The following is a 15,087-nucleotide window of genomic DNA, read 5'->3' as shown; positions in this document are numbered from 1 at the left end:
CTATCGAGACGAAAGCTAACTTCATCCGTAGAACCTGTCATTTAAGGATGGCATAAGCGGCCACATCTCGGCAGGTTACGGTAGAATTGTGAGCAGCCCAATCAACTGTGGCCGCGGAGCACCTAGACCATGCCCAACGGTAACAACTGTCAGCAGCATTGTTCTAAGATACGTTAATCAAGGTTACCAATTGTCGAGCGATCGCAAATTACTTAACAAGGTCTGGTTCTTCACCTCGCATAAGGCCCACCTGGACAAACAGTGATGTTAGAATGCAACATGTAAGGCTTGGCATCTATCCAATCTCGGGTCACATGCCTGCATCAGGCTCAGTTTATCGCCGGGCAGTATTCAACACCACCCAAATCAGGACATGTGATTACGGAGTGACCAGTCAGGCGGTCTGGTGGCGCACAAGCCTTGTCATCATGGTGATGCCAAAGGATTGACATTTTCATTGGCCACACTCCTGATGACTCTGCCTCAGTAGCGTGGCACGAAGCTGTGATCATAGCTGGAACTTTTAATCGTCCCCTTACGCTTCCATTTACAACCAGCAACTCATTGGAGCGATTAAGCTCACCCTCTGAACTACCTTTGCAATTGCTGAATTGGCATCATGAAGACTCTTTTTGCTCTATTCGCCTTTATGGCAGGCGTCGTCCTGGCACATGACATGACGGGATCATATCAAGGAATATGGGTTTATTGTGTCTACCTAGCAGAGTGGCAGAGTGTGGGCGAGAATGGAAACAGACAGATGTTTCCTAAGAATGGCGGCGTCATTGGGCGAGAAATGACTTTGGACGAGATGGTCCACGAGTTAGACACCAACGGGAAAGGCGGAAGGTACTCGGGCTCGACTTCAGGACCTAAAGGTCTATCAGACATTGGAAACATGGACGTGAAGAAGGTCGCGGGCGAGCTCAAAGACAAGGGATACCGTGGAGGCATGGAGCTTGGAAGGTTAGTAGTCCTATGACTTTATTCCTTGTTCTCCAATGCCTTTGTAGCTCTTACCAACCCACCTCAATCCAGGCTGTTGCCTGGCAGGTACAAAATGGGTGAGAACCACGGCGTCGCCATACCCTTTGACTACATCAGCGGCCAGATTCTCACCCCGGCCCGAAAGCAGCGTCGCGTCTCAAAGAACATCGAAAACAAGGACAGCGAGGGCAACGTCATCAAAGACGAAAAGGGGAACCCTGTAACGGTATCAGTATGGGATGATGGCAGCCCCATGGACAAGATCATGGATAAAGCCATCCAGGCCATGCAGGGGGTCCTGGCCTGCCGCATCCAGGACCTAGCTACACCGCGCCTCAGGCGACTCAGGGATTGGAACTCCAAGAACAGCTACGGAATCACCATTGAGACGGTGAACGAGGAGAATGAGTGGGGAGGAGGTTCTTACACCACTCTAGACACATATAAGACCATCCAGAAGAACATGGGATCTACGCCAAAGATCCTTGAGATGGTGCGCGAGTGGCTGCATAACGAATACAACAACAGCCCTTCTGACGCGGGGGGCAAGACAAACAAGTCGCGTTTCGGAGCTGTGTCATTCATTGGATCACTCTTGAGTGATATGGTGGGTCAGAGGCCTTTTTGTTGAGAGATAGGTCACTTTGTGCTAGAGCCTATTCTATGTTGTGGCTGTGTGTGGTACTTGGCACGGAAAGTTACGGCATTTCTTCCTTACAACAAAGGCTTGATAACAATCGGATATGAAAATTGAGCAGAACACACAAGTCATAAATCATAGCATCATGAAGATCTTTCTGAAACCGACACCTGAGGAGCCTTCTTGCTTTGCTCGGCCATATCCCTCTCCAAACCGAGCAGTTGGTCGTTGGCCTGAGGACCAGTATCCTGAGATGCAGGAGAGTATCCGCTCCGCTTGCGAACGTAAATACTAAGAGTCTTGTTAGGTACTGACACCGCAAATTACAATATGGAGACAGCATTATAACTTACTATAATCCAACTCCAATAGCCATCAGGACGGGCAAGCCGACACCCACGCTAACACCAATGATAACTTTGTTGCTAACACCTCCCGTCTCACCTTTGAAGAGGTTGGGTTCGTCTTTGGAGCCACCATCGCTGGGCTTATCATTCGTGCTGGACTTGCCAGACGCTGTCGGTGACGGAGGCGGCACAAATGAGACGGGGCTGCCCGTCGAAGAAATGAGCTTGATGGCCTCCTTCCCGAACGGCACGGTAGTCGGCACTGAGGCCAGCGTCGTAAGAGGGAACGTCGCCTGCGAGCCCGACGGCACAGACGTGACCAGCGTGACCGTCTCCGTGAACTTTGTCGTCGACTGCAGCGACGCCGGGCAGTTGATGAGTCCGATCGAGATGCACGCCACGCCGGTGTGCGTGACCTTCGTGCTGATGGTTGTCGTCGTGAGATCCGCCCGGCCCTTGACGGTAGCTGTCGTCGGCGGCAGCGCCGACGACGAGCGGCGGTGCCCGGCCGTGAGGCACGCGGCCGCCAGTGTCGTGTAGAAGATGGGGACCTGCGTTTGCGGCGTGGGGCCCCAGGTGCGGGCGCCAAGGGCGGCGGTGGCGCCGGCTGCCGCGCCGATGGCGAACTGGTACGCCTCGACGACGCGCAGGTCGCATCCCTTCTCTTCGTTGACGGCTGTGACGTTGGTGGTGAACTCAACGACGTTAGCCCAGACACTGACCTCGACACCCGCACCGATGCCGAGCTTGGGTTCCGACACGTCGAGGCCCGCGTGCACGCCGAGGCGCAGTACGGCCTGCATCACGGCGCCCGCCGACTCGACGGTGACGGGAAGGAACTCAAACCGTCCTCCGGGACTACAGTGAACGAGCGTCAGTATGGCGAACAGACAAGGAATGGGATGTTGCTCTAGGATGAAAGGGCGACAAACAAGGCAATCTTGGACACGTTCTTGGAGAACATGGGGATGTTGATGCCGACGCCGTCTTCGAGCTTGATGTGGACTCCGGTGCTGATGTCGATGGCCGCGTCGACGCTGAGGATGAGGTCGACGGTAAATATGATGCCGAGCGTGAGGTCAGAGCCGACGCCGAACCCAACCGGGGTGTTGGACGTGAAGAGGCGCAGGGTGTAGGTCGCGCTACCCGACAGCACGGTGTCGAGCTTCATGAAGATCTCCATGCCGTCAAATGTGAAACTCAGCGAGGCCTCGGGCATGGTCGGGAGCTTGACGTCAAAGTCCAGGTCGATGGGTGGTAGGTCAAAGTCGTCCGGATCGAAGCCGTCGGCCAGGTTGCTGAGAATAGTGCCGGTGGAGTTCTGGACGTAGTCTATCACATTGGAGGTGAGGTTGGCAACCTCTCCCTTAACCTCCCTGGTGAAGTTATTGAAGTCGTTGCTAGCGTTGAAGCCCGGCTCGACGGTGAACCTTGTCGTCGCCTTGCCTTTGACGTAGCATGTCGAACAGACAATCTCCACCTTGGTTGAGGTGGATGAATTACTATTCTTGGTGTTGCTAGCCTTTGAAGCTTCACTGCGGGATATGTAAGCTGCATGAGCCTTGCGAGAGGACGCAGAGAATGACCAAGACGCACAAGCTGAAGAGCGTGGCCCCCTCCCAGCTCTTATCGAGGCTGATGCTCGTGTTGAGCGGCGTGGCTCTTTCATGTAATCTGGCCGAAGCAAGTGCTCGACTGACTACCCTCAGGGTATCCGCATCCATACTGTCAGGCGCAGGGCGTGTGCGAACCACCACCGGCTGAAGCGGACCGGCACAAGCACTGCTGATGGCCAGTGCCCAGGCTAGAACCGTCTTGCCGCGAAAGCACACCATGTTGCCGAATGGTGGGAAGACTGATCTATATTGCTAGTGCTTTGGGATTCTCTCGTCTTGTCCTCGAGGTTCAATGACGACCCATCCTTCTTATAATTTGCCTGGCTCTGCAGAGACCTGGGTGTTTTCGAAACGACGCTGGGCAGCTTATTGTGCTCTTATGCAGGCAGCCCCTAGGATCAGGAATGCCCTTGTGCTTCAGCTCCTGGAGCTCCTGAAGCTCCTTCGAGGACGATAACATGGGTGTTGGTGCTTATGGTTGCATTGGAGCACGGTTCGAGCATTGGGGGCTAAGTCGTGGGTGCGTTTGGGGGCAGATACCTGCAGTACCCTTGTCCCAACGACAAGAAACGAAACGTGCGTTTGCCTAGTCTATCTCGAGAAAGGCCCGTGTGCTTACTGAGTTGCGGATCAGGCGAAGAAAAAGGGGGGCGCTGCTGCGTGCCTTTCGTGGCCGCACGAGAACCAGGCATAGCTGCGATCAAATTCCCCAAGGAAATGACTCTGGAAGGTTCTTCAAGGGAACATTGGCAGCCTTTCCCCAATGCATATTTAAATAGAAATGCCAATTTGAAAACTGGAAATGGATGTTGGGCAGACAAAGTGCACTTCAAACAACGCTAATCGGGGCGAAGTTTGCGGAACCCTGCAGCCATGCTGCGGTTTTAGCCCCCAAATCATGCCCAACAGAAGCACCAGAGCCTGGTCATTGTCCGGGGTGCAGGGCAGAGGATGCAGCCAGCCAGTACCCTTGTAGCGAGCATGAAAAGGCTAGACTGAATCTCACTTTTTCTCCGCTCTTCCTTCTGACCAACACTCTATGTGGGAAACAGTGGTAAGTACACTCACAGAGTATCCACGCCCGAGGCAGCATGAAAATGTGCATGAGGCTTGTCCACATAGCAGAGAAAAGCCACCGCCCAGTAAGAGATAAGGCAGACTCAGCCCAGCAGTCACGTTCGTGAACTCGTAAGATGGTCAGATCAAATGCGGATCCATTGGTTGCATGACTAGAAAAAATTAAATATTACAGTCTATCACTCTATATCTAACACGAAATATTAAAGTCAACAAATACAAAGGAAAATGCTAGACTACTTCTTCAACCGCAATGCAAGGTATGCGAGAAGTCTGTATCCAAAGATGATTCCGATCATGATGCCAACCCAAGTGCCCTCGAGACCAGTTTCGATATTGAACTGCTTGAGGATATCGACGCCCCGCATCTTGCCCTCTGAGTTCAGAGGGCCGGCATACATGCACTGGTACCCACCACCAGGGGTCTGCGGGCACGTGTAGTCGCGGTCCTTAAGCTCGTTGACCATCATGCCCTGGAAGACGTAGGCCTGGTAGTCGATGTAGTGGAAGACGTACTTCCAGAACGCGTTGAGGATGTTCATGGGGACAAGGAACCCGTCGACGACCATCCAAAGGCCATTGGCGAAGGCAGTGATGGCCAACGCAACGACAAAGATGGGGAAGATGCTTGTCACCAGCACAACGAGAGACTCGGCGGCCAATAGGTCCAGGAACAGCCAGAGGAGGTACATCATGAAGGCGGACCCGTTGGCGCGGAACCCGGTGAGCCAGTACTCGACGACGGAGAAGATGACGGTGATCAGGAAGAGGAACGGGAGGCCGATGAGGAAGTTTGAGACGTTGAACGCTAGAGGCCCGACAAGGCCGTTGGCCCGCTCCATATGGAAGGTCTGCAGGTCCTCGAGGAAGGCCGGAACGTAGGCGACGGCCATAAAGGACATGAAGGCGCCGCCGAAGAAGATGGCGTTGATGAAGGGCTGGATGTACTCTTGTGACGACTTGAGTCGGAGGAACACGGTGCCCATGAGGATGGCGAGGCCGAGGTACATGACGATACGGATCTCGTAGGCCACAACGTCGCGGTAAGCCTTGATCCAGGAGCGGTGGAGCAGGGTGACGGGGACCATCCAGGGGCTCGGCTTGGGCAGCTTGAGCTTGCTCAAGTCCGTCTTGGATGGCGTCGTCACGGCCTTCTCTATTTCCGCGTCGAGGGCGGCCCGCTCGGGCGACTTCTTCCATTGTTCGATGACGTCCCTGGTGCGCTCTCTGACCTCGCCGTTCTTGTCCAGGTCGATGTTGATGAGGTCGAGGAAGAACTCGGCAGGGTTGGTAGCGGCTGGCATGTGGTAGCCAATGCGGTGGAAGTAATCTGGCGCATCGTTGACAGGGCCAAAGTAGCAGGTTTCACCCATCGAGAGGAGGGCGAGCTTGTCGAAGAGCTGGTAGGTTGTCGTAGAGGGCTGGTGGATGGAAGAGATGACAACAAGCTACAAAATGCCGAGTTAGCTTTGGTCGGTCTTGAGTTGTAGGAGTTGTGCAACATACCTTGTTCCTCTTTGCAATATCCTTGATATATCTGATGACCTCCGCACTGAGTGCAGAGTCTAGACCGCTGGTAGGCTCATCCAAGAACAGAATCTTGGGGTTTGTGACAAGCCGGCTGGCAACTCCGAGACGCTTCTTCTGGCCACCACTGAGTCCCTTCTTGATAGGCGTACCCACGACAGTATGTGCTTGCTCTTGTAGACCAAAGCTTGAAATCAAGTCGTCAACGCGCCTCATGGCCTCTTTCCTCGTCACATTACTAGTTATTGTCAGACCAAAGTTATCATGATTTGCTGGCGAAGGGAGGTGCTCACCTAGGCAGAGAAAGTCGTGCGGCGAACATCATGGTTTCCTTGACAGTGATGCTGCCAATCAAGGCATCGTCTTGCTCAACGTAAGCAGAGAGATCTCGGATCATGGTCATGTTGGACTTTTGGCCATTGGTCAAGATCTGTCCAGTAGTGTGGGCTCCAGCCGCGGCAACGCGATGTGCCAGAGCGTTGAGCAAAGTCGTCTTGCCAGAGCCGCTGGGCCCCATGATGGCCAGCATGTCTCCGGCTTCCACCAGCCCGGCGACATCAGACAAGATGTTCTTTGGTTTTCCAGACTGTCGATCCTTGACGGTGACTTGCATCTGTCTCCAGGCGAAGTCTGTGACGATGTCGTTGGCGAGATGCGCCGTTGGCACTGGGGCCATTTCGATGTCGTTGTCTGTACTGCTGTCCATTGTGTTTAAACCCGGACGCGAGCGAGCTTAGAATTGGATGGTTTCAGAAAATAGTAAGTGGGCTAGGCAAATGTTTGGATCAATGTTATTGTTGAACTATGTGATGATGCAATTGAGCTCATTTGTTTGGGAGAGGTCAAAAATAGCATTGGAACAAGAAGCCTCCTTTTAAAAGATCCAGAGATCTTTTGTTTACAAATTCTAGCCATGTTTGGATTACCAAGAATGAAGAGAGCCCGAAAGCTTAGATCGCGGAGATTTGGGGACCGGACCTGTGTCATATGGCCGCACTTATCTCTGTGGCTCAAGTCGCCGAGAAGAAAGATCCAAGTCCCGGAGCGAGCGCTAGGCCTAACCACGAGCCACGCACAGCAACATTGAATTTCCGACCCCGAGCCTTGAATTCAAGTCAAGTTCCCCTAGCTAATCAGCCGCGGACACACTACTCAGTGACGGTGGCGGCAATGCCGGATGTCGGGATTACTAAGAATGGGAGTAGTTTAAGGCCCGGGGCATCGGGGATTGAAGGACCCGCAATTCACCCCTGGTCGCCGAGCAGACTGACTTGTGATTGGAGCCGGCTGCCGGCCATCAAGTTACAGCCAGTGTGGAGCAGGGCGAATCTTCGTCAGATCTCGTCGGGGTGCAGACGTCGTAGATCCCGACAGCGTGGTAATCCCACGTCTTGTCCAATTTCCGTAGGGCTGTGTTATGTCATCGTCTTCATGCCTTTCCCCAGAGAGGAGAGAGGGAACCGGTCTGCGATTTTCCAACAGTAGGATGGCAATGGCCCCGAGACGGTGTCCGGTCTCACCTCACAGAGTCAGGTCAGTGCTAGACCAAATCCAACCAGAAAATGAACAATAGTCGCCGTTCATAATGATCATGCCATGCTGCTCTCATTCGTCGCCTGAACAATGGTGGTATCTGAACACTTTCCAAAACACATCAGGACATTTCCGAATCCTGGGGTGGTTTCCAGATGCCCCGGACTCCACTGATCTAGAACTCTTGTGGCAGACTAGAACTTGGATCTACTGTCAGAAGGCGGCCCATGGTGTTGACGCGCTGAAAACATACGTAACGATGAGCTTGGCTTCCTCGGTGAGGTCGGGCAACACGCAGCCGCGGCCACCTTGATGGTATTTATGGTGGAGTTCGGCGTTCCGTTCGTGGAATAAGCTAGTGCATCCCTCGGATTAGTCACTGCCGGTTTTGTGCACACATTAGACCAGTGGCAGCCCGCCAGCTGACCTGAGTCGTGCCCAGGAGGTCGCCGAGTCCACCTTGATATGTAGGGCGTCTTGGTCATCTCGACGCCTGGTGGAGCGAAATCCTCTTGCTGGGAAATTGAGACCCTGCAATACTTTGAATCGCAACTACAATTTTCCCTTGAATGGGCTAATTCAACTCTCAGAATGCTGCCAGAATATTTCGTGAATCCTAGCAGCCTGATGTCTAGTCCGGCTACCCAACTTCCAACTCCCGAGTCTGCGGTAGCCGACTGCGAGACTACTCAAACGACTCTCCGAACGTGTTGGCCATGTGTAAGTGCACCCCCCGCAACCATCCTCTTGTTAATGCCGTTTACCTACCTTCGAACTCGACTCTGGTTTGTGTTCTGACTGGGACTCAATGTAGAGAAGGAAACATGTCAAGTGCGACGGGCAGAACCCCTGTTCACGCTGCAAGCACAACCCTTCCGACTGCGTCTACTTGACTAGGCGCCGTCGCACGTTTCGGACATCGAAACGGACGGACTGCCAGTGCGACCCGATGAAGCAATGCACAGAGATGATCACTCCTCCCGAGGACGATTTCATGATTACGGATATCTTGCTGAGCCCCGTAAGTACAATTGCGCATGGCCGGACTTAACTTACCACTGACTTTGGAGCAGGCCAGTACGCGCAGCAGCGAGACACGCGCCGATTCGGGCGAAATACTTCGACTGGATTGGCATGCGTCGGGAGATGTTTGCCTCGACTCCTTCTACTCCAACTTTCACCTCTCCCATCCTTTCCTCTTGCCGAAACCCGATTTGGCCGCAAGGGCCAGGACGCACGATATGGAGCCTCTTCTCACAGCAGTTCGCTGGGTGGGATCCCTGTACTTGAAGTCTCTCTCTGCCCAGCTCAACTTGTTCGATAAGGCGCACGGAATGATATACGATACTACCAAGACAAAAGACGGCTTCACGGTACAAGCAATGATGCTCCTGGTTCTCGGCTTGGGCGGGAGCGGACGACAGGAAGAGGCAAGGAAGGTACTCAGCGACGCCCAGGCAATCGCTTTGGAGATTGGAATGAACACAAGGGCATATGCGGTCTCGCATGGGGAGAGCACGCCGGTACTGGAGGAAAGTTGGAGAAGGACATGGTGGGATCTATATGTAATTGATGGCCTGATCGCCGGTGTGCATCGGTGCACCAGCTTTCCGCTCTTCGACGTACCATGCAACGTCGACCTCCCGTGTGAGGAGTTCGAGTATCTCGCTGGGGTAAGCAAGCACCTCTTTCTGACCATCACGAGACCTGAGTTATGTCCTGACAGTATCTTCTTGCAGTGGATTCCACCGCCGACAAGTATAGACAACTTGATGGCGCCTGAATTTGCCGACGAAAGCCAGCCCCTGTCGTCCTATGCGTACCGGATATCTGCCATCCGAATCCTCGGAAATCTGGTACGACTCCGCGAGACCAAGAACACAAACACAAACCAGGTCCAGTCTCTCCTCACCAACTGGCAGCTTCACCTACCTCCCCATAAGCGAGACTGCCTGCAACAAGACGGGAGCCCGGACGAGATGATGTTCCAGGCGTTCATGATAGTGCACATGACTTCTATCCTGCTACACCTGCCCCACTCGCAAATCACGTTCACGCCGGCGCATAGCATTACGTCTTGCGCGGCACAGATCGAGGTGCATGCCGACGGGATACACAATGCCCACACGCAGCACGCTCTTCATTCCGCAAACGAGATCAGCACGATGGTCACTTATCCGGTGCCGTTACAGACGCACAGCCCGCTGTTCAGCTGTATAGTCACTCTCTCGTCGATCGTGCATGTAGGGAAGATTCTATCGGGAATTCCGTTCGATATAGACCGTACACGACAGCAGCTCGGTCTGAACATCGGAGCACTGACGCAGATGGCTCGGATCTGGAAGATAGCGGAGGACTCGGTCCGGCAGACAAGATCCGTCACAGGAGAGCTCCAAAGGGGAGGGATGATGAAATCTGGGCGTTGGTGATGCTGAAGTTGGAGGTACTGCAGGCACACCTATGCGTACGAAGGACAGGTACTTGAGGCTATCCCCAGTGTTTTATTTAGAAGTGGCTGTCACTCGCCCATAGAAATGTCTAGTGCTAAGCAATCAGGCGGTAATTATTGCACCAATGTCAAACAGTTGATCCAATCTCTTCACACTGGAGCTCCGCCAAAGGTTACTGTTGCCCGCTATTATGGAATTATGGTTCTGAAGTACTATGGTCCACTCTGATTCAATTAGAATTCTCTGATAATCAGGCAACCGTCAATGTAGCATTGGCTCTCAAGTCGGCACTCGAGCTGCCCACAAAGATGGTGAAGTTCCCAGGCTCAACCACGTAGTTGTACTTGATATCCCACAAGCCGAGATTTGCGACCTTGAGATCCAGCTTAACCGTCTCGGTGGCGCCAGCCCTGATGGGGGTCTTGGCGAAGCCCTTGAGCTGCTTGTTGGGCACGACAACGCTGCTGACCATGTCCTTGACGTACAGCTGGATGACTTCGGTGCCGTCCCGGGTTGAGTTATTTGTCACGTCGACGGACACCGTTACCGTGTCCGAGGTCGAAGCAGTGCTCTTGGAGAGGGTCACTTTGGAGTAGGAAAAGGTGCTGTAGGACTTGCCGTATCCAAACTGAGCAATGCTTAGCACTTCTTTCAACCAAATACATTGCCGAAAGCATCTACTTACTTCATAAAGCGGCAATGGTGTGTTGAGAACATAGGTGGTGCCAAAGACCAGAGTGCCATTCGGGTAAGCATGGCCAGGGTTAGGCCAGGCGCGAGCCGAATTAAGGTAGTCGTAGTAAATAGGCAAGGTGCCGACATCGTATGGGAAGCTGACGCTCAGCTTCCCGCTCGGGTTGTGATCGCCAAAGAGCACGTCTGCAAGTGCATTGCCGCCCTGCTCGGATGGATAGAACTGCTGCACCAGAGCGCTGGCGTTGGTGCTGATCCACGACTCGGTGATGGGCTTGCCGCTGCTGAACACAACGACCGTCGGCTTGCCCGTGTTGATGATGGCCGACACGAGCCAGGGCATGGCCCCGACTAGATTTAGCGATGCCACATCGATGTGCTCGCCCGTCGTCGCATTCATATTCTTCCACAGCTCGCCCTGGTCACGCGACCAGGTGCCGACGACTACGACGGCAACATCAGCTCCCTCGGCAGCGGCGATGGCTTCGGGAAATCCAGACTCGTCATTGGACCAGCGTTCGCAACCCTGGGCATAGGCGACGCTGCCTTGTTTATCCACGGCTGCGCGAATACCATCAAGCGGTGTCACACCGCGGTATTGCGAGCGGAACGGGACGTAGTCACCGTACTGATTGAGGCTGTCAGTACAGGTATCTATCTATGTATCACATGTGGACGGGTGTGCTTGCGTTCATATATCCATGAGCCATGGGGCCGATGACAGCGATTTTGGCCGACTTCTTCAAGGGTAGAACATCCTGATGGTTCTCGAGGAGCACGATGGACTCGGCATCTAGCTGGCGAGCAAGTTCTTGAGTCTCCTTGGTGTTGATGTACTTGGATGCTTCGTCATCCGGCACCCCTCGGTACGGCTTCTCAAAGAGGCCCATCTCAAACTTGACCCGCAGAACCCGAGATACAGCTTGGTCGACGGTCTTCTGATCCAGCTTGCCAGCTTGGATCATGTCGGGGATCTTCTGAAAGTTGTACGATCCACCGCCCATCTCAACATCATTGCCGGCCGGGAGGGCCATGGACGTGACCGCTTCAGAATCGATTGGGTCAGCCTCGCACATGCCGAATGACTTGCAGAGACGGTCAGTACCACCGGCGTCTGACATGACGAAGTACTTGTAGCCCCAACTGTCTCTCAGGATCTCCGTCAGCGTGTGGTAGTCTGCTACTGCAGGCACGCCATCGTAGCAGTGGTACGCGGACATGATGGTGTACGCGCCAGCATCGATGATGGACCGCTTGTAAGGCGGGAGGTACGTGGTAAGCAGTTCTCGTTCGCCTCCGTGCACGGGAGCGGTGTTGATGCCCTGCTCGGGGGTCGCGAATGCAGCAAAATGCTTGACCATGGCAGCAACGTTGCCGGATTGTAAGCCCTTGACGTAAGAGTAGCCCATCTCGCCGCTCAGGTATCCATCCTCCCCGTACGTCTCCTCGACTCGCCCGAAGCGCAGCTCTCGCGCCAGGTCCCCCAGCGGCGCGAAGAGGTTGTTCACGCCCAGGGCGAGGGCTTCTTGCGCAATCGCCCTGCCCATCTTCTCGATGAGGCCGGGGTTCCAGGAGCACGCCTGTGCGATAGGGGAATTGAAGATGGTCGCGTTGGGGATCAGGAAGCCGTGAATGCCCTCGCTCTGCACGAGCGCCGGGATGCCGAGCGTGGTGTTGTGCACAAGGTAGTCCTGCGCGATCTTGACGCCGTTGCTGATGGTGCTCCAGTTTGTCGGATAGCCGACGTAGAACATGCTCGCCCGGTACTTCATGTTCCACTTGAGGCCTGTCGCATTGAAGGTGCCGTCGGTGGTGTTGATCCAGTTCGCGATGTCGCCCTGGATCAACTGCGCAGTCTTGTCTTCGATGGTCATGCGCCGCATCAGGTCCGCGATCCTTTCGTCGACTGTGGCATCAGGGTTCTTGTACATGGGGACGCAGTCTGCTCCAGCCGCGATGGCGACGCTTGCCAACGCCAGAGACGCGACTGTCCTGTGCACGCTCCTCATGATTAGGTCGAGTTTTGCTGCTAGCAAGGGAAGCTCTAGAACGGCATTGTGATCTCGGAGCAGTCGTGTGAAAGACATGACGGCTATTTGAATAGAGCTCTCCAGGGCACTGCTACCCGGCTTCCCCGGTTGGGGTCTGGTTCCCCATGAGGGTGCCCCATCATGCGAAGTGCTTCTCCGCAGGAGATGCAATTTCAAGTCGAGTCGAGTTACCAGGTTCCTGGGAATGCCGACGTGAGCACACCAAATAGGCCCGAAGACAATCTGCAGCTCCAACGGAATTGTGGCGGGCGTTTCCGTTAGGTTCAGAGTTCTTCTGTGCATAGAACATTGGAAATTGGTGATGCCAGGGGCTGCGGCCAATTCTACTCGTGGAAAATGTACGTGATGCAGGTTGGTACTTTGGTTAGCTGCTGCGGGGTCGATCACTCCGAGTGCCGATGGTGGTTGACAGTCGCATCGGCAGGGATGTCAAATGACGGTATTCACCCGTCGGGTATATCATCATCGTACATCGAACGGTACGTGGGGAAATGTCATCGCTGGGAGCAAGGCGGTTGCTGTTGGTCAATCAACGAGTTATGATGCGGGGATCTTCGCCGGAAGGCGGCCCGTTGCACCGCCATCACAAGTCAAATCTAATCATGGCGTACAGAAATCTGGCGAGCATCCCTGTAGGCAGACTGTACTATTAACGAGATTCGGTGTGATACAGTCCAAGATCTCGCCCACTAAGGTTGGCTACCGGGTCAATGAAACAACTTGTCCCAAAGTCCGAGTGTTCAGCACGAGCTCAGCTGTATGCAATGTCACTATTTAGACATAGTACATGGTCTTTCTTAGAAGCCGACCAGGATCGCCGTATTGATATTACTGGACAAGTGCAATCTGCCCAGCTGGGGAGCTCGGCTGTAGCGTACAAAGTCCCCTAGGAGTTTCCATATTGACGAACCCAAGGAGCCAAGAGCAAACATCAAGGATGTGGACTAGCGAAGTTGAGCGTGTTTGGTCGTATGCCCAATCGAGGCTATAGCGAACAAGATACAAAAGGGACGCCAGAGCCAAGGCTTGGAGAGTACCAATAACAAGCCATGAGGACGAGGATCAAGCTTCTACAACCTTCTGAGGTTTCTCTTAAGAGCCCTGTGGAGGTCCTATCCCGGCAGGAGGCATGGCGGTTTTGTTGTGTCGTACATGACAGACGACAATAGGAGTATCACGAGCTTGAATTCTGAGGCTCAGGCTGGAAAGTTCGGGACTCAGACCCCACATTACATACAAGCCTTTTGCAGCTACTGAAGTAGTGACACTCTCCAAACTTGTCCGGAACAGCTCGCGGGATAGCCCGCATCACCTGTGGATAGGAGTGAGTACCAAGCCTTAGAAGGTTGGTTCAAGTGTTCGAATGAGGAGGTGTCCTGTGAGGAGCTAGGGTCATCCTTACCTCCTCGGGACACTTGCAACACACGCGAGCTTATCATCCAGTCTCCATCGTCCCATACATGTATCTGTCAACGATCGTCAGCGTACTAAGTCTTGCAGCGCTGGAGAAAAGAGCACCTCTACCAGGACAGTAAATAGCTGTGATTTTTACAATGTGTGCTGGACTGACGATAAGAACGATGCAGGTAATTAGTCTGTTAGGGAACTCTGGGTTCAGAGAGAGCGAAGGCTCTGGGAGAGATTATAGCCGAGTTGACGAATACGGGGGACATTGTATGGCTTTGCATGAAATCTTGTTCATTTCACCAGTGTATTTGGGCGATCGCTTAACGCATACTCCTTGTGCTGCGCAGAAACGATGATTTTTGATATCTAGACCTCCCCATTAGGCACAACTTGATATCTGTTTTTCAGTCCACGACCACAATCAAAAAGAAGTATCCGCGTTGAGAAAGCGCTAGTGGGAAGTTTGAGAAGCAGAAAAACCCTGACCATCACAAGTTGTCCGTCGCAAGACCCTCAGAGGCAATCACGCATATCTCGGGATGGTGCCAGATATCATTACTAAACGTGTCCCATGGTGCGTACTCAGCAACTTGCCGTACTCAGTCAGCACCCGGATCCGCCATTGGTCGGCAAGTGGGCGTCTAATAGTTGACGGAAGTTCATCAGGAGCTACCTCGATCTTAACAATCAGTATCCTTGTCACATCCTTGCCCTGGAAGTCGGAAGGGCTATCCCACTACCTAAATCCGATGGGCTTGA

General features: G+C 53.7%; 5 protein-coding genes across 5 annotated transcripts; 2 read left to right on the top strand and 3 right to left on the bottom strand.

The window, feature by feature from the left end:
- Positions 1 to 619: 619 nt before the first annotated feature.
- On the top strand, positions 620 to 1,618 carry E0L32_009055 (uncharacterized protein; the record flags this gene model as incomplete). The annotated part of the gene is made up of 2 exons (XM_031143979.1): positions 620 to 966; positions 1,039 to 1,618. The coding sequence occupies 2 exons, from the start codon at positions 620 to 622 to the stop codon at positions 1,616 to 1,618; spliced, it is 927 nt and encodes a 308-aa protein (XP_030991427.1).
- A 152-nt stretch (positions 1,619 to 1,770) lies between these two features.
- Positions 1,771 to 3,809, bottom strand: E0L32_009054 (uncharacterized protein; the record flags this gene model as incomplete). The annotated part of the gene is made up of 4 exons (XM_031143977.1): positions 1,771 to 1,918; positions 1,981 to 2,832; positions 2,907 to 3,509; positions 3,571 to 3,809. 4 exons carry the CDS (start codon positions 3,807 to 3,809, stop codon positions 1,771 to 1,773), a joined length of 1,842 nt encoding a protein of 613 aa, XP_030991426.1.
- A 1,094-nt stretch (positions 3,810 to 4,903) lies between these two features.
- Positions 4,904 to 6,900, bottom strand: E0L32_009053 (uncharacterized protein; the record flags this gene model as incomplete). Its single annotated transcript, XM_031143976.1, has 3 exons — positions 4,904 to 6,115; positions 6,174 to 6,432; positions 6,488 to 6,900. The coding sequence occupies 3 exons, from the start codon at positions 6,898 to 6,900 to the stop codon at positions 4,904 to 4,906; spliced, it is 1,884 nt and encodes a 627-aa protein (XP_030991425.1).
- A 1,794-nt stretch (positions 6,901 to 8,694) lies between these two features.
- Positions 8,695 to 10,156, top strand: E0L32_009052 (uncharacterized protein; the record flags this gene model as incomplete). The annotated part of the gene is made up of 3 exons (XM_031143975.1): positions 8,695 to 8,748; positions 8,801 to 9,400; positions 9,467 to 10,156. The coding sequence occupies 3 exons, from the start codon at positions 8,695 to 8,697 to the stop codon at positions 10,154 to 10,156; spliced, it is 1,344 nt and encodes a 447-aa protein (XP_030991424.1).
- Positions 10,157 to 10,427: 271 nt separating this feature from the next.
- Positions 10,428 to 12,957, bottom strand: E0L32_009051 (uncharacterized protein; the record flags this gene model as incomplete). The annotated part of the gene is made up of 3 exons (XM_031143974.1): positions 10,428 to 10,805; positions 10,863 to 11,498; positions 11,548 to 12,957. 3 exons carry the CDS (start codon positions 12,955 to 12,957, stop codon positions 10,428 to 10,430), a joined length of 2,424 nt encoding a protein of 807 aa, XP_030991423.1.
- Between the last annotated feature and the right edge of the window lie 2,130 nt (positions 12,958 to 15,087).

Source organism: Thyridium curvatum (assembly GCF_004353045.1).
Source record: "Thyridium curvatum strain D216 chromosome Unknown NODE_63_length_253891_cov_75.696892, whole genome shotgun sequence".
NCBI classification, from domain to species: domain Eukaryota; kingdom Fungi; phylum Ascomycota; class Sordariomycetes; order Thyridiales; family Thyridiaceae; genus Thyridium; species Thyridium curvatum.
The sequence above is the reverse complement of the archived record's forward strand: the minus strand, read 5'-3'. Positions and strand labels throughout refer to the sequence as shown.